General features: G+C 40.0%; 1 protein-coding gene across 2 annotated transcripts in view; it reads left to right on the plus strand.

The window, feature by feature from the left end:
• Positions 1 to 1,785: 1,785 nt before the first annotated feature.
• LOC306998056 (ribonuclease inhibitor-like) overlaps positions 1,786 to 24,077 on the plus strand; it is a 28,818-nt gene continuing 6,526 nt past the window's right edge. Inside the window, exons 1-2 of one of the 2 annotated variants that reach the window (XM_079611806.1) lie at positions 1,786 to 1,953; positions 4,801 to 5,000. In XM_079611806.1, the coding sequence (XP_079467932.1) occupies positions 4,990 to 5,000 (11 nt within the window). In that variant the 5' untranslated portion in view covers positions 1,786 to 1,953; positions 4,801 to 4,989. Of the gene's footprint in view, positions 1,954 to 4,795; positions 5,001 to 5,101; positions 5,218 to 24,077 lie in introns of those variants that run through there. The other variant, XR_013797497.1, reaches the window with a different exon arrangement.

Here is a 24,077-nt window from a genome sequence, read left to right on the forward strand (position 1 = left end):
AGTCACGACATATGACGGGAGCGTAGACCACCTTGATGGTTGATGTACGGGGCAGCGAGGTGGAAGACAGGGACCCGGCTCTGGTGCCGATGTAGCGACCCAGAGCGGGGTCTGGGCGTCGAACTCGACATCAACCCGCTTCCACCGGGGGGCAGACGGCAAAGAAGGCCCGTGGGCGTTCTGCTGCGGGCTGCCCGGTGGCGAAGGGAGGGGGAGAGACGAGGAACGAGGCCCTGACTCCTCGTGTCCTGGTCTCTGCGCCTCCGGGCCCAGCTGCAGACCGAAGCAATGCACACTGCCATTCTGACCCTCTCGGACGGAGGAGACTGGTCTTATTTTACTGCCAGTCTCGACTGTGAGGGGAAATGAGGAACGAGGCGCGGGGCCTCGAGTCCTGGTCTCGGGAAACGCAGTCTCACCAACACAGAGAGATCCCGTCCCGAAACAGCAGACTCGTAGAGCGTAAGATACAATCTTAAAGCTCATTCACTCAGAGAGGACACAACCGGTCGGCTCCGAAGCTAAAAGCACTATGCATGCGTTGCTTCCGCCTTTTTATACCCGCGCTGGTAGGCGGGCTGCGGAATGCAAATCCTGCATGCCAATTTTCATTGGCTCGTTTTAATTCACTCATAGGCAATTGGTCTCCCTAGCATGATCCCAATTCGTCAGGTAACTCCCCCGACGACACGTCGGAGTTCCCAGGACGAAAGGGAACCACAGCTATATGGGCCTTACTATATTTCCTTTAATATTCCACTAATTAGATACATCATTTTTTATCCCATTATACTCTCTGTTGTCAGTGTTTCTTTGTTTGGACACACACACTGTACACACGTTGCCTGGTATCGGTTCTGGTATCAGAGCATTTTTATGAGTACGAGTATGTGAGCTCAGTATCGGTGCATCCGTAATCCCTCTTCCTCTGTCTGCTTTATTTGCTGATGAAGATGATGTGACTTTACAGAATACACAGTTTTCTTTTCTTCTGTCTTATTTTCTGCTCTCTCCGCTAATGTAGGTTAAGCTACTGTTATATGACAGATGAAGGTTATTCTGGTGTGACTTCAGCTTTGAACTCAAACCCGTCACACCTGAGAGATCTGAACCTGATCGGGAATATACTAGGAGACTCTGGAGTGAAAAACCTCAGTGATCTACTGATGAACCCACAAGTCAAGCTGGAGAAACTACAGTTAGTGTCATTATACTGTACAGCAATTACAGTGTAACTGAAGTTTATTTATATGAAAATCTTATGTTTCATTGATTATAGCAGTGCACTTTCTGGGGTTTCCCTATTGCTCACATTTTTGTGTTTTTTATCTAGATCAGTGGTTCCCAAACCTGTCCTGACGCACCCCCAACACTGCACATTTTCTTTGTCTCCCTAATCAAACACACCTGATTCAACTGATCAGGTCATTATCACATCAGCTCATTGTCCCATTACCACGGGCCTTCTCTGCCGTGCAGTGTTGGGGGTGCTTCAGGACAGGTTTGGGAACCACTGATCTAGATAGTAATAGTTTAATTTCCAGCGTTTAATACAATATACTGGCTTGTGTACATGCAGAAATCTGCATTTTCAACAGAGAATAAAGAAGAGAGATGTCAAATAAAGAGTTCAAATGAAAGAGAAGAAACAGTGTCTTCCAGCGCACAGAACTAGTGTGACTGGGATTCAGAAAAGACTATTGGACACTAAATGCTAATGTAACTCTTCAATAAGATGATCGTCATAAATGTGAAGTATTGTTATTTCTCTGTCTTCAGTCTGAGTGGATGCAGAATTACAGAGAAACAGAGTCTCATCCTGACTTCAGCTCTGAGATCAAACCCATCACACCTGAGAGATCTGGACCTGAGCGGGAATACACTAGGAGACTCAGGAGTGAAGCACTTATGTGCCGTACTGAAGTATTCACACTGTAAACTGGAGAGATTGAGGTCAGTCACATTCACATACAAGAATCAAAATGCTTAAAATCACTTCAACAGTTTAAACTAAAACACTTTATACTCAATATCTCACAGTGAGTCTGAGGTCATGCAACATTTTCACTTTAGTATTTTGTGATCTGGTGAAATAAAGATGAAGATCTCTCTTAGGGATGCAGCGATGCCACTTTCCCCCGAACGAGTCCGATACCGAGTACAGATACCGATACCTGTATTTTCACTGCATTTGTAATTATTACATTTATTGGGTAGAGAAACCAAAAGAATACAAATTATATTAGATGGCTTAAAGGTCCCATGACATGGGGTTATTATATTATTTTATAATGTTTCCTGGGTTGCCCTTATAATGTTAGTATGTTTTTTAGATAAAAAATAGTCATAATTTAGAAACAAAAGGCATTTTTCCTAGCCCGATTTCAGCCTCTGATTTGAACGCTCTGTTTGAAGGGGCGTGTCTGTGTGAGTCTTCAGTGTAACCGGCCACTGCTGTGATTGGCTGACATGCTTGCATATGAAATAGCTACTTATTACATGTGAAACTCTCTCGAATACTTTTACTACAGTTATTATACGTTTTTTTCTATTACAGCTATCGAGATTAACAAATCGTCAGAAGTTTTTAAAGTATTTAGATCTATTCCCATCACATAAAATGTTGCCGTGATGAGCATTGCGCAAGCAGATGACAGTCTGTTGTTGATCGCGAGAATGAAGATCTAATCATTGCAACGCAGTTTCTGCACTCTCTCTGCTTTCACCAATGCAAACACGATGATGTATATACAGTAAGAGCGATCATGTGCAGTGTAACGTGCGTCATTGATTTCATAACGAGTTTGGCAAGTGTCCAGATAAACTCGATCGCGCTGTGTGGAAAGATTGATCTTTGATCGCTTTCTGTATATAATTTATTCACAATTTAAATACGATTATTTTCATCCTACTTATAGAAACAATGTGAAGTTTATATTTTAGTCACTGGCTTGACTTACTGAGGCATAAACCGCAGTATTGAACGATTTTGAGAGAAAGATTACCTGTCTGAACTTGAACAATTACACATCAGAAAGTGTTGCTTGGTAACGTTAGCTCGATCGATGTATTTTCAGACGTTCGTCGAGGCCAGCTCTGTTTTGACCCAAGTTGAGGAAACAGTAGTCGGTGAAATGTCAGAGAAAATGAAATTAATCCACTGGTTCTTCTGGGGCTTGGATGAAGGAACTAAAAAAAGGATTCAGTGTTCATTTGTACATCCAATTATTGAGCAATTATTATGCTTTGCTCGCTCAAAAGCCATGATATCTCCCGTAGACAAACTAAAATCGCGCGCACGCATTCCTACTTCCTAGCTCATTTTCTCATGGACTGGAAATATTCTCTGGGTGGGAAAAGCAGAGAAAGGGGAGGTAACATTTCCTCCTTATGACGTCATAAGGAGGAGATTCAAGATCAGCCCAATTGAGCTTCCACTCAGAGAAAGGCAGAGAAAGATAGCAAAAGCTCGATTTACACCAATTGAAATTTCTAGAAACGTGGGGACCATATACAGGCTAGGGGAACTCATATTAATGTTAAAAAACCTCAGAAAGTGAAAATTTCATGTCATGGGACCTTTAATTTGTTCATAAAATATATTTCCTTCAGTTATTTTCATGCTTAATCAAGCCTGCTAAAATGCATTGTATGAGCTTCTGTTACTGAACACTGTTCACTCTATTGCTCTATCATATTTTATCTGTCATTCAATAGCCCAACACATATTTAGAGCAGCTCCAGCAGGACTCAGTGTGAGGATCGGGTCAGTGCTTCACATGTTCAGACAACAGTGAAATATCTATTTTTTATTCACATTTTGATACTACAACAAAAACTACCAGTCTAATTAATGTGAATTTAAAACATGATTAAAGACAAGTAAGCAGTCACTAATAAAATAAGAACAAATAATCAAATTACAAATAGCACAAATAAATACAATATAAGAAAGAAAGGCTACAAATGAAATAAACAGTGTTTTTACAGTTTTTCGGGTAGATCTAACAGTAGTTTTCAGGTACAGACATTTGAATAAAGTGAAATAACACTGCGTATTCATTACTGTATTAATTAAATGTAGACTTTTTGTAAAGTTACTAAAGGGTAGCCTATTTAGTCAAGAGCAGTGAGTAATTTATTTGTGCTTTGTTTGATTAGCATTAAAACACATCAGCAGGTTTATTAGACTGCTGTCCCTTTAAGACCGAACGCACGGACCCCATCAGAATACACTGTCTACTTAGGTTGAGATATAACAGACTGTGTTTACTGTAGGATACTGGCCAAGACGGGCGTTTTTACACCAATTTTGTGTGAATGTGTACGTACAAACACAAGATTTGAAAGATAACTCAGTTCATTATTCGCACGCTGTCTGAGACGCTGGTTTTCGGGGCGCGCTTTGGATGTTTGCGTCCATGAAACTTCTTGACCCGCAAACGTCCTGTAATAATGTAGAGAACCACTCGTTATACATAAGCCAGGTAACAGTTCATGTTTCACTTACATATACGATTTAGTCTCTCTCTCTCTCTCTCTCTCTCTCTCTCTCTCTCTGTCTGCTTTATTTGCTGATGAAGATGATGTTACTTTACAGAATAAACTGTAGGGTTCCCACGAGGGTTCCCACGCGGAGAGGGTGACTTATTGGGCTTTTTCTGTCTAATATTATACTTTATTTTCTTTTTTTCGGTTTCTATAATAACACTAAATAATAAAAAATAATAAAAAAAATCAAGTTTGTGTGAGGTGCTTTTGGGTTTTTGTTTGGGACCAGGATGGCGTCCCTCTTCGTAGGGGCAGCGCCACCTGTTTCCCTTCGTCACGGCGTCAGGTGTGTTCATGTGACCGGTGTGACTGTGGAGGATGTGCTAATGGCTGTTGGAGAGGAGATCGGGCACGAGAATATTGCTTCGGCTTCTCGCATGAACAAAGCCGTGGTCATTTTTGTGAAGGAAGAGGTTCAAGTTAGCCGCCTGATAACTAATGGAATTGTGGTAAGTGGAGAGTATGTTGTTGTTTCGCCGCTTGTTGCGCCAACTACTAAGGTAACCTCCTACTAAGGTATCTAACGTGCCTCCATTTATTCCAAATGAAGAAATTAAGCGATGGCTTTCACGTTACGGAAAATTCGCCTCCGAGGACGCGCTGCCTCGAGTTGTGGAGGAGCGGGACGCGCAAGTTGTTGAACAGGCTGAAAGCGTTACTGATAACGGTCAAAATGAGAAGGTGGTTGCTGAAACAGAATCAGGTGAAAATTGTGAAATGAACGATGATGTGAGTGAACAGTTTCATTGTGAAGTGGTAAGTGCTAATGTTGATATATCAAGGGATGAAGAAAGTTGTGATGCAGAGATAAAAGATGATGATGATTTCCGAGATTTCTGATATGGGCTCACAGATAGTTGGAGAAGTGTACACTTTACAAGAGATACATGATTTCCTAGATTCGACATTTGGTAAGACTGTTGATGTGACAGATTTTTTTCCGGACACTGATAAATTCATTGCGACAGTGTTGTTGTTGCAGAGAACGGTTAGCTATGAGGTTTTGGATAAGACGAAAAGATTTTGATTAAAGAAGATGGTAACAAAACTGCGAAAAGATAAATTTGTTTCTCTAAGATATCAAGATGAATAAATCTCACGTGGTGGTTTTTATACTGTGCTGTTTATACTGTGCTGTTTATACTGTGCTGTCTATCTCTACTCTATTTTTCTCTTCTTACATGGATAATTTGAGGGTGGGCTCTCTTAATATTAATGGGGGAAGAGACAGGGGTAAATTAGCAGTGGTTTCAAAATTTCTTAAAATTAAAAAGGTTCATGTTTATTTTTTACAAGAAACGCATACTAATAAGGATAATGAAATTGAATGGGGTATGTGGTGGGAAGGCAAGTTTGTTTTGAGCCATGGGACATGTTGCTGGAGTGGCTATTTTATTTTCTGCAAACATGAATGTTAACATTTTAAAAGTGGAACAGATTGTTGAAGGTAGATTATTGCTAATAGAAATTGAGTATGAGGGAAATATGTTTGTGTTTGTTAATGTCTATTCCACCAATAGTGGTCCTGAGCGACAATATATATTTTTGAAATTATTAAATGCCATCCAGAAGTATTATGATTCAGTGTGTCTTGTAATTGGAGGGGACTGGAATTGCACAACAGATTTTACAGTGGACCGAAATTGGGAAGAGCCTCATAGTCAATCAAGTAGCACACTGTTAAAAGTTATGCATGAATTTCAATTAACAGATGTATGGAGAACAAGAAATATCGGTGTGAAACAGTATACATGGTTGAAAGTGTGTGACAATAGATTTTGGGGTGCAAGATTGGGTAGGTTTTATATGAAAGAAATGTGGAATAATAGAGTAATTGATGCTTGTATTTTTCCAAACGTGTTTTCAGACCACCATATGATCACTTTGGTTTTAAATATAAAGAAGACATTAAGATCTAATTATTACTGGCATTTGAATGTTAAATTATTACATGATGCTTTTTTTTTCTGTGAGAGTTTTAAAGTGTTTTGGAGTGAATGGAAGTTGAAGAAGCATTTTTTTGAGAATCGTTGTCAATCGTGGGATGTGGGAAAGGCGAATATAAGATTATTTTGTCAGAATTATGCTTTCCATACATCTACTACGGTCAAAACAACAGTTAAAACTCTACAAAAGGACATTGAGTTGGAAAAAAAATCTTGTAACTAATAATGAAGGTGTACATTGTGATGCATAGAGAAAAAAAAAAAAGAACTGAATTATTTTCTACAAGAGCAGGCCAAAGGGGCTTTGATAACGGCAAGATTTTGCACTATCAAAGATATGGATGCTCCAAGTGCTTTCTTTTTTAATCTTGAAAAAAAATGTGTTAATCAAAAGTAGATGTGTCATCTTCGTCGTCAGGATGGATCAGTAACATCAAATCCAGTTGAAATAAGAAAGTTGTCAAGAGATTTTTATTAACAGTTATACAGTGCTGAGAGCTGTGATACTGAAAGTGTGGATGATTTGCTAAAGGAATAACCTCAGCTTGAGGATGAACAGAAAAAAGTACTGGACAATTTAATCACCTTTAAAGAACTCACAGAAGCAATGCGCCAGTTGCTCACTGGCGTTTCTCCTGGGATTGATGGACTACCTATAGACTTTTATCAACAGTTTTGGGAAATAATTGGACAAGATTTTTATGAAGTGTTGCTGGACTGCATTTGAATCGAAACTCTTCCCATAAGTTGCCGTAGAGCAGTCTTGTCGCTGCTTCCAAAGAAAGGGGACTTGGGGCTTCTTAAAAACTGGAGACCAGGGGTGCGTTTCCCGAAAGCATCGTTAACCAACTATGGTCGCAAGTTTCGTCGTTATCAGCATAGTTCAACGATTTGGTGTTTCCCGAAACCATCGTTCCAACGAATGTTCGCAAACAGCATCGCAAACTTGTGTGGTTGGAGCGACAGCTCTCGAGCTGTGGTTAGAAGCATATTTTCTAGTTTACATGAGATATAGACTGAATAAATCCTTATCTTTAGCAAAATAAGCAAGCTGACATTCAGTACAACCCGTGTTATTTATTTAGAATACAAACAAATGTAATTTACGTCTTTTAGTTTGTCAAGAGATTTAAAGCACCGTTTTTGAAGACTGCGCATGTGCAAACGTGCTCTACTATGTAAGAACGAGCCAAATATTGAGTCTGGTAATAAAGCAAAATAACTGAGAAAAATTAGAAATGCTCTTCAGATGCCATGTCTGTAACTTATATGACAAAATCTAGCGTTAATTCGATCTCAAACAGATTTTTTAAAAATAAGTTATTAGTCCACCACGTGCGAGACGTCATAAACCAACGTGGTTGAACGATACATTGCGACATACGGTTTGAGGAAACAATCGTGACTAGATAGTTGATTTCTCCAACGATGCATCGTACTATGGTAGTTAAGCAGTGAGATATATAGTTGTACGGGAAACACACCCCAGTATCATTATTATGTTCTGATTACAAAATATTTTCCAAATTTTTATCAAATAGACTTAAACGCTGTTTAGACTTGTTGGTTCATAATGATCAAACGTATTGTATAGCTGAAAGATCTATAATGGATAATCTTTTTTTATTACGAGATTTAATTTAGGGGTGGGCGATATGGCAAAAATATCATATCACGATTTTTTTCAGGAAAATCACGATTCACGATTTTATCACGATTCCTTTTCATGTTGGTTTTACTATTTTGCAAGTGACTGAGCATCACAGCCAAACTAATGTCCCTATTTTAAAAACAAAGCCTTAGGTAACAAAATATAAAATAAAAAAGAATGGCAGACATTTAGACCAAAGTGGCGAAGATAAAAAATCTTTGTCATTTTCTTTGTTATTAAAAATTAAGAACAAAGATACACATACACAACTTAATATACAAATTAAATAAACAGTGCTTTTTTCAGCTACAGGTGTATTTAACAGCATTGAAGAAAGTAATTAAATGAACAAATATGAAATTAAAACACAACATCGACTTCACTGTATACATTTTACATTGATTCTTATTAAAGCGACTATTAAAGTTCTCAGTCAAGAGTGAGTGAGATGCTCTTTGTATTTTGTTGTTTTATTAACAGGGATAGTTCTCCCAAAAATTTAAATTCTCTCAAGCCGTTTTAAACCCGAATAAGTCTCCCTCTTCTGTTGAAAATAAAAGTTATTTGGAGGAATGTGGGTAAACAAACAGTTGATGTACCGCAGTGACTTCCATAATAGTTTTTTTCCTACTATGGAAGTCAATGGGGACCAGCAACCGCCCGGTTAGCCACACTCCTCAAAATATCTTCTTTTGTGTTCAGCACAAGAAACAAATTAATACAGGTTTGGAACAACATTAGAGAGTGAGTAAATAATGACACAATTTTTATTTTTGGGTAACTGTCCCTTTAAGGACAAGCGGCAGCTTTACCAATAGGGCTACTGTCTCTTTAAGATCTGCGCGCAACGAGTCTACACGCATTTGACAAGCAGATTTTTTCTTAATTTTTTCTATTGTTCTTTCACTTTAGACATAACCAACTTTGTTTATGTAAACCTTGTGTGTATTTGACAGTATTAGCGCAATAAGACTCGAAAGATAACTTAGTTCAGTAACGGGTGCTGTTAGACAGGCTTTTAGTGCATGTGCGCGCGTCGGGTGTATTGCGTTCAGAAAAGCGCCCGTTAGAACAGCGCATCAGCAGCGAATGACATGTTTAACCGGCAAGGCTTTAAAGCACATGCAAATAATTAATTTTTATGAACTACAGTGTCCTGTTCCTCTGCATTTCATGTGGATATACGTCGCGCTGTACAGTATGTTGAGACGGAGGCGCCAGAAATGCAAACTGATAAAATGGACGATCCTACGATATTTCTTCAAAAGCAGATCGTGGAGACATTTTAATCGTCCACGATAAAAAATCGTAATATCGCACACCCCTATTTAAGACTGTTGATAATCTTTGTTCACTCCAATGCCATTGTTCACTCCACGGTTGACCAGTGTAATAAGTTTCTACATTATTCATTTTGTACGTCGCTATGGGTCTCTTGAAGTAACACAACATCAAAATGTTTTTGTTATACCAACTCATAAATCTCTGCCCTTTTTTTTACTATCCCTTGCACCATTCACATTCAGAGATGCAATATTGATGTTACTCATGCTTGATAATATAAAACGACAAAAATAAGCCCCATACAAGCATTACAGCAGGGACCATGGAATCCAATAGATAAAACACCATCATTGCTGCCTACTTCTATGCCAATTTCCCTCACCATTTTCTTCAGTCGGTACACCTCTCTATCAGTAAAACACCCCTCGCTCATTAAACTCCGATCTTTCCACAAATAACTGAGCATTCGGGAAATGATTTTCAACATTTACATTCCGCTTATTTTTTGTAATTCTCAGAAACTGTTTAATGTTTTGAACATCATAACCCCGAATACGATAATCCGACTGAGAATAAACACTACTGGAATCAGATGAATCTTCATCACTTTCATCTTCCTCTCCATTTGACAACTCAGTTATACCTGCTTTTTTCATCATCATTAGGCTACTATCACTTTTCATCTTTCTTTTCACTGAGAATCCACTGTTTCTGTAAGAGATACACCTACGAGTCGAACGAACGAAGCCGGAATTCCTTCAGTAACATATCACTTCCAAAAGAGGTCTTCTTTGAATCTCCCGCGGACAAGCGCGCCCCGCAAACACGAGCGTGCGCACTCTGCTCCGAGAACACGCGCAGGCTGGACACAGCTCGTGCACACAAACGAACTTTGCAAGTATCCAACTCTAACGAGTTTAATGTTTTAAGGTTTTTTAAAGAAATGTAAGGGTAACGCCTTCTCATGGCGGATGGTCCAATCACCTTCAGTGATTCGAAAGCGGGAAACTCTCTTTGTCTGGTCAGAAGAGCATGGCTGTGTAGATTTATGACAGAGCTCCGGGACTAGTCATTTCTATGACTGGAAAGAATTCATATCGAAATAATCATACCATTGCAGTCTATTATCGAGATTCAACTCTGTTAGGTCTCAAGATTTAAAATGGTATCAAACACATTCAGGTTACGTTTAGGAATAACAAAGTTACATAAAATATACAGATTAGAAGCATTTAGATTTTGATTAGTACACATTAAAACTTACATTAAATCCCAAACCTGTCATGACATATAAATGGCAACACAGAATACATTTGGTAATGTTTTAAATATGATTCGTTTAAGGAAACGTTTGTGTGTGTGTGCGTGTCTCTCTGGAGACGTGGGTGTCCGGGTGTGAGGAATGTGGGGGGGTGTCACATTACGTGTCTCTTTGTGTGTGTGTGTGTTGGAATGGACGAAAGAGACGACGCTCTCGTCTGGTCACACAACGAATGAAGGGTATTAGAGAATCAGATTCCCTAATCCCACCAGATGTCAGAGTCACTGTTGCTACAATGCCTTTCATATGCGCTGCCTCAGACGACTCCTGAGCATCACCTGGCAGGATCGTATCACAAACAGAGCCATTTTGGCTCAGGCAGGTATGCCAAGTATGTTCACCATCCTCACACAGAGGCGACTGCGCTGGCTTGGCCACATGTGCAGGATGGATGACGGTCGTATCCCAAAGGACGTTCTGTACGGGGAGCTTGCCACAGGAACACGACCAACTGGACGGCCAACCCTGCGCTAAAAGGACGCCTGCAAGCGAGATTTGAAAGCGTGCAGCATCTGCCCAGCTGATTTGGAAGCAGTGACACCGTTAAGACCAGTGTCCTTCTAGCCGAAGAAAAAAGAGCAATGCAGTGGGAGGAGAAGAGGACCCGTCGGCAGCAAAGCGTTCAGCTTGCCCCAACTGACACCACCACTGCTTACACTTGCAGCAAGTGCCAGCGGTGCTGTCACTCCCGTATCGGACTCTACAGTCATAGCAGAGTCTGCAACCAAACCACAGACTGACCTGGGTGCAGATTCTAAACCATTGTCTCTCGAAGACAGAAGGATGCCAACAAGTAGACAGGACAGAAACAGCTACGGAGATATACTGGTGGTCAGATAAAAAAGATGGTACTATTAGGCTATTGTAAAACCTACCACTATTACTCTTAGCAACAGGCTGCCTACCATTCTGCTCTAAATACTGCACGTAAAATCTATTACTCAAGCATCATTGGGAATGCTGCAACAAATACCAAATCTTTATTTAACACTAGGGGTGGGCGATATGGCAAAAATATCATATCACGATTTTTTTCAGGAAAATCACGATTCACGATTTTATCACGATTCCTTTTCATGTTGGTTTTACTATTTTGCAAGTGACTGAGCATCACAGCCAAACTAATGTCCCTATTTTAAAAACAAAGCCTTAGGTAACAAAATATAAAATAAAAAAGAATGGCAGACATTTAGGCCAAAGTGGCGAAGATAAAAAATCTTTGTAATTTTCTTTGTTATTAAAAATTAAGAACAAAGATACACATACACAACTTAATATACAAATTAAATAAACAGTGCTTTTTTCAGCTACAGGTGTATTTAACAGCATTGAAGAAAGTAATTAAATGAACAAATATGAAATTAAAACACAACATCGACTTCACTGTATAAATTTTACATTGATTCTTATTAACCTTCATGCTGCATTAGGCCATTTTTGGTCATTTTCAGTTTAATTTCTTTGATCATTTTGGCTGGTTTAATGCAAATGGTATGTAATTTGGCAAAATTGTGACTTTTTGGATAAATTTACAAATTTTGATCCCATGTTGCATAATATGTATAACACACACTGTGTAGATCAAATAGGAACACCTAGCACCATAATGACCAAAAATGGCCCATTGAAACCCATTAAAACGTTGTTTAAAGCCGTGGCCGTCATTAATACATGAATCATGACTTATGTTGAAACATCCTTTCATTTTGAAGCAAAAGCATTATATTTGCATTATATAGTGTATTCCACCAGATGACGTCACTACATAGGTATTCCCTATAGGGGTAAATTCACGTTATTTTCCTGGTTTCCACTAGGGGCACTATTGAAGGATTTTAATGGCTCAATGATCTAAAATTATGTTTCTGAGTTGGTGTGGATGTCTGAGAGCAATGTGTGTCTGCGTTGACAAAAGTGTGTGTGTGTGTGTGTGTGTAGGGCCTAAATATAATACATGGTGTTTAGGAGAGTGACAAAAATCATAATATCCTGAAGGTCATATTTTACCCTTTCGGTCTATACTCTCTCTCTCTCTCTCCCTCTCTCTGTGTGTGTGTGTCGGTGGTGTAGGATGTGTGTGTAGGCGTGTATGTGTGTGTGTTCAATAGAATTTAGAAAAATTAAAATTCATGTTCATTGTGATCTTGTAGTTTTGCTTTCTTTCTAGAGCAAATTTTGATGTGTAGGGAGACAGGCACAGGTTATAGTCACCTAGTAGAAATCAGGAAAATGTTTGCAATACTGCAGATGTTTGCATTATGTCAATTATATGAAAAATGGTACCAACTGGTAGCCTGGGTTTCCCCATGCTGCCTTGCGCGCAGCTCGATTTTATTCATGCTGCTAGGCAGCCTGGATTAGCCTGACTACGTCAGACTTCGTACTTCCGCTCAATTTCATTTCGCTTCTGTACTTAGTCTGAGACATCGACATGTCTCTCAGTTTTCCTCCGGCCTGAAAACAGCCGGCCAATCAACGAACAGAGGGCGGGCTGAGAGCCGTGACGTAGACACTAAGCGCCGAGTTTGAGATTGGGGAAATCGAAAACGACCGTATGTTCACTCCGGTATTTCTCTCGATGGTTTCGTTTTCGCATTATTTATAATGTGTTTACAGTGGCAGTTCGATGCTGCTGAGCTGGCGCATAACACACGTCATAACCAAACGTTATGTGATTGGCTTACGGGTAACCAATGATTTTATACTTCAGACGAGCGCCCCCCGCGATAAAGAAAACACTTTTCAATGATGCCATGCTAGACTCTGTCTATGAAGCAAAGCGAAGTAGCCGAGTTTGGTATTACCAGGCTAAGCCTGGATACCATGGACTAGATTTTCGCCTCAGCGAGGGGACCAATCACAGAACGGGGAGGGAGCAGCAAGACGATGACGACGTCTATGCGACACACCGAAGCAGTTTGTTTATGTCAACATGTGCACTGCAGATTTACCTTCTACCCTAGGCAATAGTCGCTGAACACCATCGTGTACACATAAATATGACCCATCGTCGTCTTCCTTGTCGAATTTCTGTCGCTCTACATACGTCATCTGGTATAATCGAAATGATTGGCTATGAGCTACGTACAGGCGCATTTGATAGACCTTCGTAGCACCCAATAAACGGCTCTGGGCATTCGTAAACCACGCCTCAAATACGAGAAAATGAACATGTGGTTCCACGTTAGCCAGGCTAACCAACTGGTGGAAAACAGTAAAAAGTAAATATTTTACCCCAAGGCTTGGTCATGACAGGATATTTGAATAGAAATTATGATTTTATGATATTATGACAGTGGGTTCAAATGTTTTTATTTTAATGGGTTTAAATAGGATCAAGTTTGTCCTTAACGCCTATATGTGATTTTGGAAAAAAATCTGACATAGCACAAAAAATAAAAATGCACCAAAAATAATTTTGCTGTTAATCTTTGACATATTCAAGACTGTGATAATCCAAAGCCAAGGTTTTCACTTTGCATTTAGTGTATGGAAAATAATTACATTTTTGTGTTTTTTCCTCTTATACAAATTGATGGTATCGTCACCAAAACTGGAATTTAAAGGGTTAAAATCCTGAAATTAAATAAATATTTGGTAGTTATGATGAGGACTGATGCTGGTTAAAAGATCTAACTTAGTAAAAGTGGAAAATAATAATAATATATAATATTTTAGGCAGTGTTTAATATGTGACCATTTTTGGTCCTTAATGCGCTAAGTGTGATTTTATTTATTTATCTGACATAACACAAAAAGTAAAAATGCATAAAAATCAATGTTGCTGCTAATCATGGACATATACCAGGCTGTGATAATTCCCTCCCAAGAAATCCACCTAGCATGTAGTACACAATTGTTTTAAATTTTTTTATGTTTTTTCCATCGATAAAAACAGTGGCATCATGTAAACAAATGGCATTTAAGGGGTTAAAATTCTGAAAATTAAATAAATATTTGGTAGTTATTTTCAGGACTGATGTTGGTTAAAATATTTAACTCAGTGAAAGTGGAAAAAAATTTAAATATATAATTGTTTTATGGCAGTGTTTAGAGTGGACATTTTTGTCCCTTAATGCACTCAACGTCGTAAAATATATAATGAGGCATAAAGGTTAAAGCGACTATTAAAGTTCTCAGTCAAGAGTGAGTGAGATGCTCTTTGTATTTTGTTGTTTTATTAACAGGGATAGTTCTCCCAAAAATTTAAATTCTCTCAAGCCGCTTTAAACCCGAATAAGTCTCCCTCTTCTGTTGAAAATAAAAGTTATTTGGAGGAATGTGGGTAAACAAACAGTTGATGTACCCCAGAGACTTCCATAATAGTTTTTTCCTACTATGGTAATCAATGGGGACCAGCAACCGTTAGCCACACTCCTTAAAATATCTTCTTTTGTGTTCAGCACAAGAAATAAATTAATACAGGTTTGGAACAACATTAGAGAGTGAGTAAATAATGACACAATTTTTATTTTTGGGTAACTGTCCCTTTAAGGACAAGCGGCAGCTTTACCATTAGGGCTACTGTCTCTTTAAGATCTGCGCGCAACGAGTCTACACGCATTTGACAAGCAGATTTTTTCTTCATTTTTTCTATTGTTCTTTCACTTTAGACATAACCAACTTTGTTTATGTAAACCTTGTGTGTATTTGACAATAAGACTCAATAAGAGTCAATAAGACTCGAAAGATAACTTAGTTCAGTAACGGGTGCTGTTAGACAGGCTTTTAGTGCATGTGCGCGCGTCGGGTGTATTGCGTTCAGAAAAGCGCCCGTTAGAACAGCGCATCAGCAGCGAATGACATGTTTAACCGGCAAGGCTTTAAAGCACATGCAAATAATTAATTTTTATGAACTACAGTGTCCTGTTCCTCTGCATTTCATGTGGATATACGTCGCGCTGTACAGTATGTTGAGACGGAGGCGCCAGAAATGCAAACTGATAAAATGGACGATCCTACGATATTTCTTCAAAAGCAGATCGTGGAGACATTTTAATCGTAATATCGCACACCCCTAATTTAATTCATATTAATCAGTTTTATCATGTTGATTTTGGAGTTCTGTCACTAGATCAAGAAAAAGCTTTTGATCGTGTTGATCATCAATATCTGTTTAAAGGTGCCATGTGTAAAAAAATTGAGGTAAAAATATCCAAAAAATGAGCTACACGCATCAAAAGAATGAGAAGAAATAAGGGCAATGATGTCATTAAAAAAATGTCAAGTTATAGTGCTGCAGAGATATCAACCTTAATTAGCATTAGCATAACTAGCCACGGCCCGACAGGTGTCGTAATACCAGTTTCGGCCATGGGAGGCGGTATGCGGGGCACATAACCACCAGCCAACCTGCAATACACGAATAACTCGCACGGCTTGTGGGCGTACTTGAACGTGATGTATATCGTGTGGAAAGTACAGCCCACTTCAGTTCAATTCAGGGAAGAGAGCGGAAGGATGGCTGAAGCCTTTGGCAAGAGACCCCTACAACCACCGCAGAAATCAGATAAGAAAAGGACCGCTCGTCACGGTCCGGGCTCGAAAGCGCGGGGGACGGCGAGCGGACTGCAGCGCATAGCCCTGTTTTACAACGTTCAGCACCCATTCTGACACGCCCGGGATCGCTCCCCATGCTTTCGCACGCATAGGGCAGAATGGTCTCCGTGTTCTGACCGCCGCACTGCGCGGGTTGGAGAAACTGAAATGGAGGTATCAACACGGCGCGCGCGCCCTCGTTGTCTGAAGAGTGCTGCTCGCTGACGACAGCAGCCGCTGTTTCACATTCAATGACTCGGTCGCTAAGGACGGAGAACAATTTGTGGCGCGAACAGGTCATTTGTAGCCTACTGTATCTTTCAACAGTGTTCGTGTTTTTTTTACTATAGTAGAGATGATCGGTTCACGTGCGCTGTCTGATGTTTACTGCATCACTCGACATGGAGAGGTTGGGTAAAGTAATAATTACAAGAGCTTCACGGTTATCAGATACAAGCATTCAACGGCCCTGTAGTATATATATATATATATATATATATATATATATATATAAATATAGGTTATTTGTGTTTGCGCACGTGATATCAGGAAGCAATGTAATAACGTTACCTGTAATACACACATGATGGCGATGCGCAAATCGAGTGTGTGTGTGTGTGTCACAAATCATTATTGTTTCTTCAACTTATTAAAATATCTTACTTTACTGCAACTATCTGTTTCTGCTTCTTTATCATATTTATAGTGTGTGATTTATAAAATACCATATCCTACATCACATATTTTGATATGTGAGGTATACTGCCCCCATCTGGTATGGAATGTGGAGTATGACTTGATTTTTTTTTGCCAGACAATTACACATGGCACCTTTAATGTGATAAAGTATTTTGGGTTTGGTGACAGATTTATATCCTATATTCGGTTGTTGTATTGTAATGTTTCTGTTATGGTGAAAGCCGGTGGTTGATTAAGTGAACCAATTTCTGTGTCGAGAGGCATTAGACAAGGATGTCCACTTTCCGGGCAATTATACAGCTTGGTTATTGAACCTTTGTTGTGCAGGCTGAGGAGGAATCTTGGAGTTGCAATTCCTAATTCAAATGATGATTCGAAATTATTTTTATCTGCGTATGCAGATGACATTAGTGTTTTTAGCAAAAGTCAAAAGGACATTACAACTTTAAACCAAACTATAAGAATATGTGACCGATCACGGAAAGTAGGGACACAAGTCGGTACTGGGGCATTTTGAGTTATTCACATATTCTGAAAGTGTAGTCTCCAAGCTTTCCTACGATGTGTAACACATAGAAATCTGATAATATTTGGAGAAGTTATGGCCATTTGAAGGTAGGCACTCAAAAAAGTTAAAAGTGGAGAAATCTGCCTCTAAAGATTGCAGTTCTCACCTCTCTCTGCTGCTGGGAGTGACAATAGGGCTCATTTACATCTCATTTAGATAAGCCACCCTGTAAAGCTCCCCCATGTAAAGCTGTAAAGCACAGGGGGGAGCAAAAAGGTCAGGAAAATGTGCCATCAAAGAAAAAAAAAGTTTGCAAACAGGTAATATATAAATAAATGTCTCTTAGCATCTACCAATAAAACTGTATAGGCAACTCTTTTGATATTAGATAGAGCCGACTAGAGCGCTGCATAATAAGTAACCACGCTGTAGGGCTGGGCGATATGGACCAAAAGTCTTATCCCGATATATTTAGGCTGAATATCGATATATGATATATATCCCGATATTTTTCCCACAAAGTGAGAGCAAATGTTCAGTCAAAGCCAAATATGGACTTCACTGTATAAATTATACATTGATTCTTATTAAAGTTACTATTAAAGTATGTGTGTGATGTCCTCTGTGTTTTGTTGTTTTATTAACATTAAATAGATAGTTATCCCCAAATTTTTAATTGTCATCATTTACTCTCTCAAGTTGTTTTAAACCTGAATAAGTTTCTTTCTTCTGTTGAAGTTATTTGGAAGAATGTGGGTAACCAAACAGTTGATGTTCCCCAGTGACTTCTATATTTATTTCCTATGGTAGTCAATGGGGACCAGCAACTATCTGGTTACCCACATTCTTTAAAATATCTTCTTTTGTGTTCAGCACAAGAAATAAATTAATACAGGTTTGGAACAACATTAGAGTGAGTAAAGAATGACAAAATGTTTATTTTTGGGTGAACAATCCCGTTAAGGACAAGCGGCATCATGTTTATTATTAGGGCTACTGTCTCTTTAAGACCTGAAAGCGCGCGTTTAATATGTACGCATATGAAAGGCAGATTTCTCTCGGTTTGCTTTCAGTTTGGACATAACCATCTTTCTTTATGTAAACCTTGAGTGTATTTGACAGTATTAGCTCAAAAAGACTCGAAAGATAACTTAGTCCAAGTCCAGTATCCAGGCGCTGTTAGACAGGCTTTTAGTGCATGCGCGCATCGGGTTTTTGCGCTCAGATAAGCGCATGTTAGAACAGCGCATCAGCAGCGAATGACATGTTTAACCGGCAAGGCTTTAAAGCACATGCAAATAATGAATTTTTGAGAACTGCAGTGTCCTGTTCCTCTGCGTAAACATTTAATGTGAGTATTTGTCGCGTTGTACACTGGGCTGTTGAGACGCTGACTGCTACAAAAGCACTCAGACTGCTTGTAGCAAGGATCACTGCGCAAATATGAACTATATTGATTAATGCGATATGGTCTAATTCCATATCCCATTTAAAAATATATCAATATATTTTTTATATCGATATATCGCCCAGTCCTACCACGCTGTTCCCTTGGAGGCCGGGGGCAATAACAAAAGAAACAAAAGCCGGCTTATCCAGTATGGAAATACACACAGACAATGACACGCCCCTACTGCGAGCTAGAATCTCACAAAACAAGCCGATTTCAACCTACAAATGTACACTTTTAAATATACCAATACTGATATCTAAAACATGGAGAGGCTTCTTCGTGATCTCAACTAACAGATTCAGCAAAAAAGCGAAAATCACCCATTTAGAAAAAAAACGCTTCTTTCTCATTTTGCTCGAAAGTTGTGCTGCCGACTTGTGTCCCTACTTTCCGTGACGGGTCACATATATGAAAAAGCCTCTTCTGCTAGAGTTAATTGGTCTAAAAGTGAAGGGTTTATAATTGGTAGGTGGGAAGGTACTGGGTTTCCTCAACTCCCGGGTGGGTTACGGTGGAGAAAGGACGGATTGAAAACACTAGGAGTTTTTTGGGGGAATGACCAGTTTCAAAGGAAAAATTGGGAGGGTCTGCTGGAGAAGGTGTCTGCTAAATTGTCGAAATGGAAATGGCTATTGCCACAATTGTCCTATAGGGGGAGAGCTCTGGTTGTCAATAATCTCGCTGCGTCGATGTTGTGGCACAGGACTATAACTATGGAGCCTCCTGAGGAACTTATTTCTATGATACAAAGGACATTTATTAATTTTTTCTGGAGTGGACAGCACTGGATCCGTGCAGCTGCCCTTTACTTACCAGTTCAAGAGGGCGGTCAAGGCTTGGTGGATGTGAGGAGTCGGATCCGGGCCTTTAGGATTCAAGCTGTGCAGAGACTTCTCTACAAAACTGATGTGGTTTGGGCCAAAACTGCAAGTGCGTTTTTGAAGCGGGCAGGAGGACTTGGATTTGATAGACACCTGTTTTTAATGAAACTCGAGGAAGTAAGCCTGTCAGAGCTTCCACCTTTTTATAAGTCTATGCTCCAGACATGGAGAACTGTGCTTAGAGTGGAGCGAGATATGGGTGACCAAGGACATTGGACTTCAGAGGTAGAGATCGACCGATATGGATTTTTTTAGTGCAGATGCCGATACCGATTTTTTTTCATCAGCCTTAGCCGATATTTGGAGCCGATACTGCTTTTGCTCCCTCAATTTACATCATAAAATTGACACAATTATCATGATGATAACAAATGTTACAAGTCTCAATTTAAAAAAGGAACATTTATTGAACTAAAAACTATTTAACAAATAGTAAAAACAGGTGAGGGTAACCTGTGCTAACCCTAACAAGTAAAAAAAGAGTTCAGTGCTGAAAATACTTAGCCTATTTAAGCATAATTAAAAATGAGTAATAGCTAAATTTGTTACTGTAGCCTATTGTTTATTAATCTTTGTTAATAAAAATACAGCTGTTCATTTGTTCATGTTATCCACAGTGCATTAGGCTAACTAATGTTAACAAATACAACTTTTGATTTAATAAGGCTACTATAAATGGTGACATTAACAAAGATTAATAAATGCTGTAGAAGTGCAGTTTAATAATAACTAATGTAGTTAACTAGAGTTTAATAAATGTAGCTTTATTGTAAAGTATTTGTCATAGCCTACACTGATTCAGACTTCTGGTGAGTTCAGTGTTGGATAGATCAGTTGTTTTAACCATTCATAAAAAGGAATCGGAGGAGTCATTAGCGGACGTGTACGCGTTTGTTTGATTATCCCGGCAGTTTATGACATCGCTCAAGATTTGGGTCAACACAGAAAACATTTCATCACTGGATAGGTTTTTGGGTTTATTGAGTGTGTTTTGTGTCAGCTGAATGCGCAGAACGCTTTTTAGAGGATCATTTTTTTAGCACAATTCTCACACCAAGCGGTAATTCAGGGAAAAAAAATCTCCCAATGCTCCACATGAAACTTCGGTCTTCCGACCTTTTACCATCATGTCAATTCTCAATTGATTTTGGATTAATATGCGCGAGGGAGAGCAAGACCGTTTGGAGCATAGGTTTTAAGACGGTGAGAATGCGCGCACGCGGCCGGAGGAGGGGCGCTCTCTCTCTCTCTCTCTGGTCGTTCAGTAACATGCGACCTGTCACAAGCGCAGCAGCAGTCAATCATACATCACTCACCGATCAAATAAGGCTTTGGCGGAATAAAAATTAGCTTTGGCGACCGCCAAAAAACGCAATATGTGGCGTCCGGTGTTGATTCTGTGGCGCACCGCCACAAATTAGTCTGTGTGGGAAACACTGGAGAGACACGTATGCGTCCAAACCCCAGCCAGGTGGTCGCTGAAAAAAACTCCCACAAATACCACGGAACAACGTCTGCATTATTTAATCCTATATATGACCAGTGTTCGTAACAGCTACCGTATGCATACGAATAGCCTATAGCCTACAATTTAGCTATTTGCAGCTCCCTAAATACAATGACAAGCAGTTTTATAGAGGCATTCGCGTTTTCCATTTGGACCCACAAACTTGCTTAGTTATAGTTGCAAGCACATATAGAGCAACGTGTCCCACTTTCAAAGTGTATGGCAATATTTCAGCCAAGTCAAGTTTAAAACTTATCGTTGTCTTGAAGAGCAGATTCCAGCGCTCTGCTAGTGGGGGAGGGGCAGTGCAGCGCCTCCAGCAACACAGAGCTGCCTGTGGACGCCTGTCTGTAAATAATGCCGGGAAAAGAAATATCGGCGAACGCAGCAGCCGTAAAAAACGCAAATATCGTAAAAAACGATATAAAAACGATATTAAAAAAACGCCGTAAAAAACGCAAATATCGGCCCGATGTATCGGCCGGCCGATATATCGGTCGATCACTATTCAGAGGAACCGTTGTTTTTCAACCCAATGGTCCAGACTAGACTGTTGTCCTCCGTGAGCGTGAGGAGATGTTTGGTGAGGAATGGTGTTCAGAAACTTGGACATCTCCTGGATGAGAGGGGTTGGAAATCCATTGAGGCACTTCAAGAGATGACGGGGTTAACGTCTTTGCGTCTTTTTTCAAAATTGAAAGAAGACATATGTAATGCACTACCAAGCAGCTGCAGGACTTGGATAGGTGAAATTTTAATTTCTGGAAAATCTTGACCAGCTCTCATGTCCTGTTTTCGTCTCAGTCCTGTCATAAATGAAGAAGATGAAGTTGCAGACTCGATTTTATCTTTCAAGACCCCCCAGCTAGATCATTTTTAAAAAGTGTCTAAGAAAGCAATATACTGCACTACAGTTAAAGTCACACATCGAGAATCATTGAAGGGGCAAAAGCTTCTAGAAGGCCAGAACTGCTACAACCAGACTTTCTCGTGCAGGACTAGGGCTGGGTACCGAGTCTCGATACTTTTTAGGTACCGACCGAATTGCCTCGATACTATCGAGTATCGAAACATGACATGTTGTTCGGTTCCAGATTTCGATACCTAAGGAGTTAACTCGTCAACGTCAGTGCTCAAACAAATACATATGAAATGCACAACGACACACATAAAGTCGCTCACGCACATACACGCAAACTCTCTTCACACGAAACGCGCGGGACTCTCCGCGCACACTCATATGAGACGCGCGCGCGCACGCACAAACTCTCGACACGCATACTTATGAGACGCGAGCACACACACACACACACAAACTCTCCGCGCACATATTCATATGAGACGCGAGCACACACACATAATACCTTAAAGATGTGGAAAAGTCGATCAAAAGTGTGGCGACATTTCTCCAGGCTCGATGCCAACAGCACGCGATGCAGTTTGCGGTAAAATAATTGCTGCAAAGACGGTACCACGACAAACACGATGAAGACCTTGACAGTGCACGGAGTAAACATAAGAGCAGAAAGTTGCTCCGTCTTCGACTGGTAAATGAAGAGATATCTTGTTGATCACTCGGACAGTGTTTATATTGCAATAAATAATAACCTACTGAATGTACACTGCCGTTCAAAAATGTGTTGGTTAGTCAGAATTTTTTTTCAGTAAGGATGCATTAAAGTGTGTATGTCAGGTTAAATTTTTTTTTTTGATATATTAAATAAGGTTTAGATGTCTGAGTGAAAATGTAATTATCATTAAAATTATTACTGTAACTGCCCTACAATAAGCTTTATAGCCATTTCTGTCAAGATCATATTTTTAAAACGCAGCTGAGCTGTGACGTCATATGAGGGAGACGTGCCAACAAAGTTCTATTCAAGTATGGAGAGTTTTGAGTCTGAGGAGATGCAAAATCCCCCTCAAACCTATACGATGGCCCACAGCCATACAATTTTGAGCCTCCCAGGCGGGAGACAGATGAGGAGCCAAACAGAAATGTAAATAATTCATATCGAAGAAACATAAATATCTGGTGTGAAGAAGAACCAGTGGAGAGTTGGTCAGGTGTCTGGTAAGTATAGGCATAACTTAGAGGTGGAACGGTACATGTATTCGTATTGAACCGAAACGGTACGGGTGTCACGGTTCAGTGCATGAATATACACGGAGAATACACGGTATAAAAATAAATTAAACTCGCGTGCAAATTAATTAATGCGGAACTACTGTTAGATACGCGGGTTATTTAGGGACACCTAATCTGTAGCTCCGCCTTAGCTCTGAAGCTCCGTGCCTATAATGAACAGGCTGCGATCGATGTCAATATTGCAATGCTGGAATATGTTGGTTGGTGTGTGTGTGTGTGTGTGTGTGTGTGTGTGTGTGTGTGTGTGTGTGTGTGTGTGTGTGTGTGTGTGTGTGTGTGTGTGTGTGTGTGTGTGTGTGTGTGTGTGAGAGAGGGAGAGGGAGAGGGAGAGAGAGGGCGCGGGCGCGGGCGCGGGCGCGATCGACTGCTTCTACTACAGTAGCATACACCGTAGGCACCGCGCATCAGCTACCAGTCTCGCTCGGGTTTTAAATCCCATTTTATAACTCATGAGATCTCCAATCGCGTAGTCCTTCTCAGTGAAATGGGCGCTGCAAATGACCGAAGTCTTGGATACCGAAGCAGCACTGAAGTCAGCGCGTTTGGTCCGAACAAAGTTGACCCAGGCACGGCACACAGTGGACTCTGT

This window comes from Phoxinus phoxinus, assembly GCF_949152265.1.
Source record: "Phoxinus phoxinus genome assembly, chromosome: 5".
Lineage (NCBI taxonomy): Eukaryota > Metazoa > Chordata > Actinopteri > Cypriniformes > Leuciscidae > Phoxinus > Phoxinus phoxinus.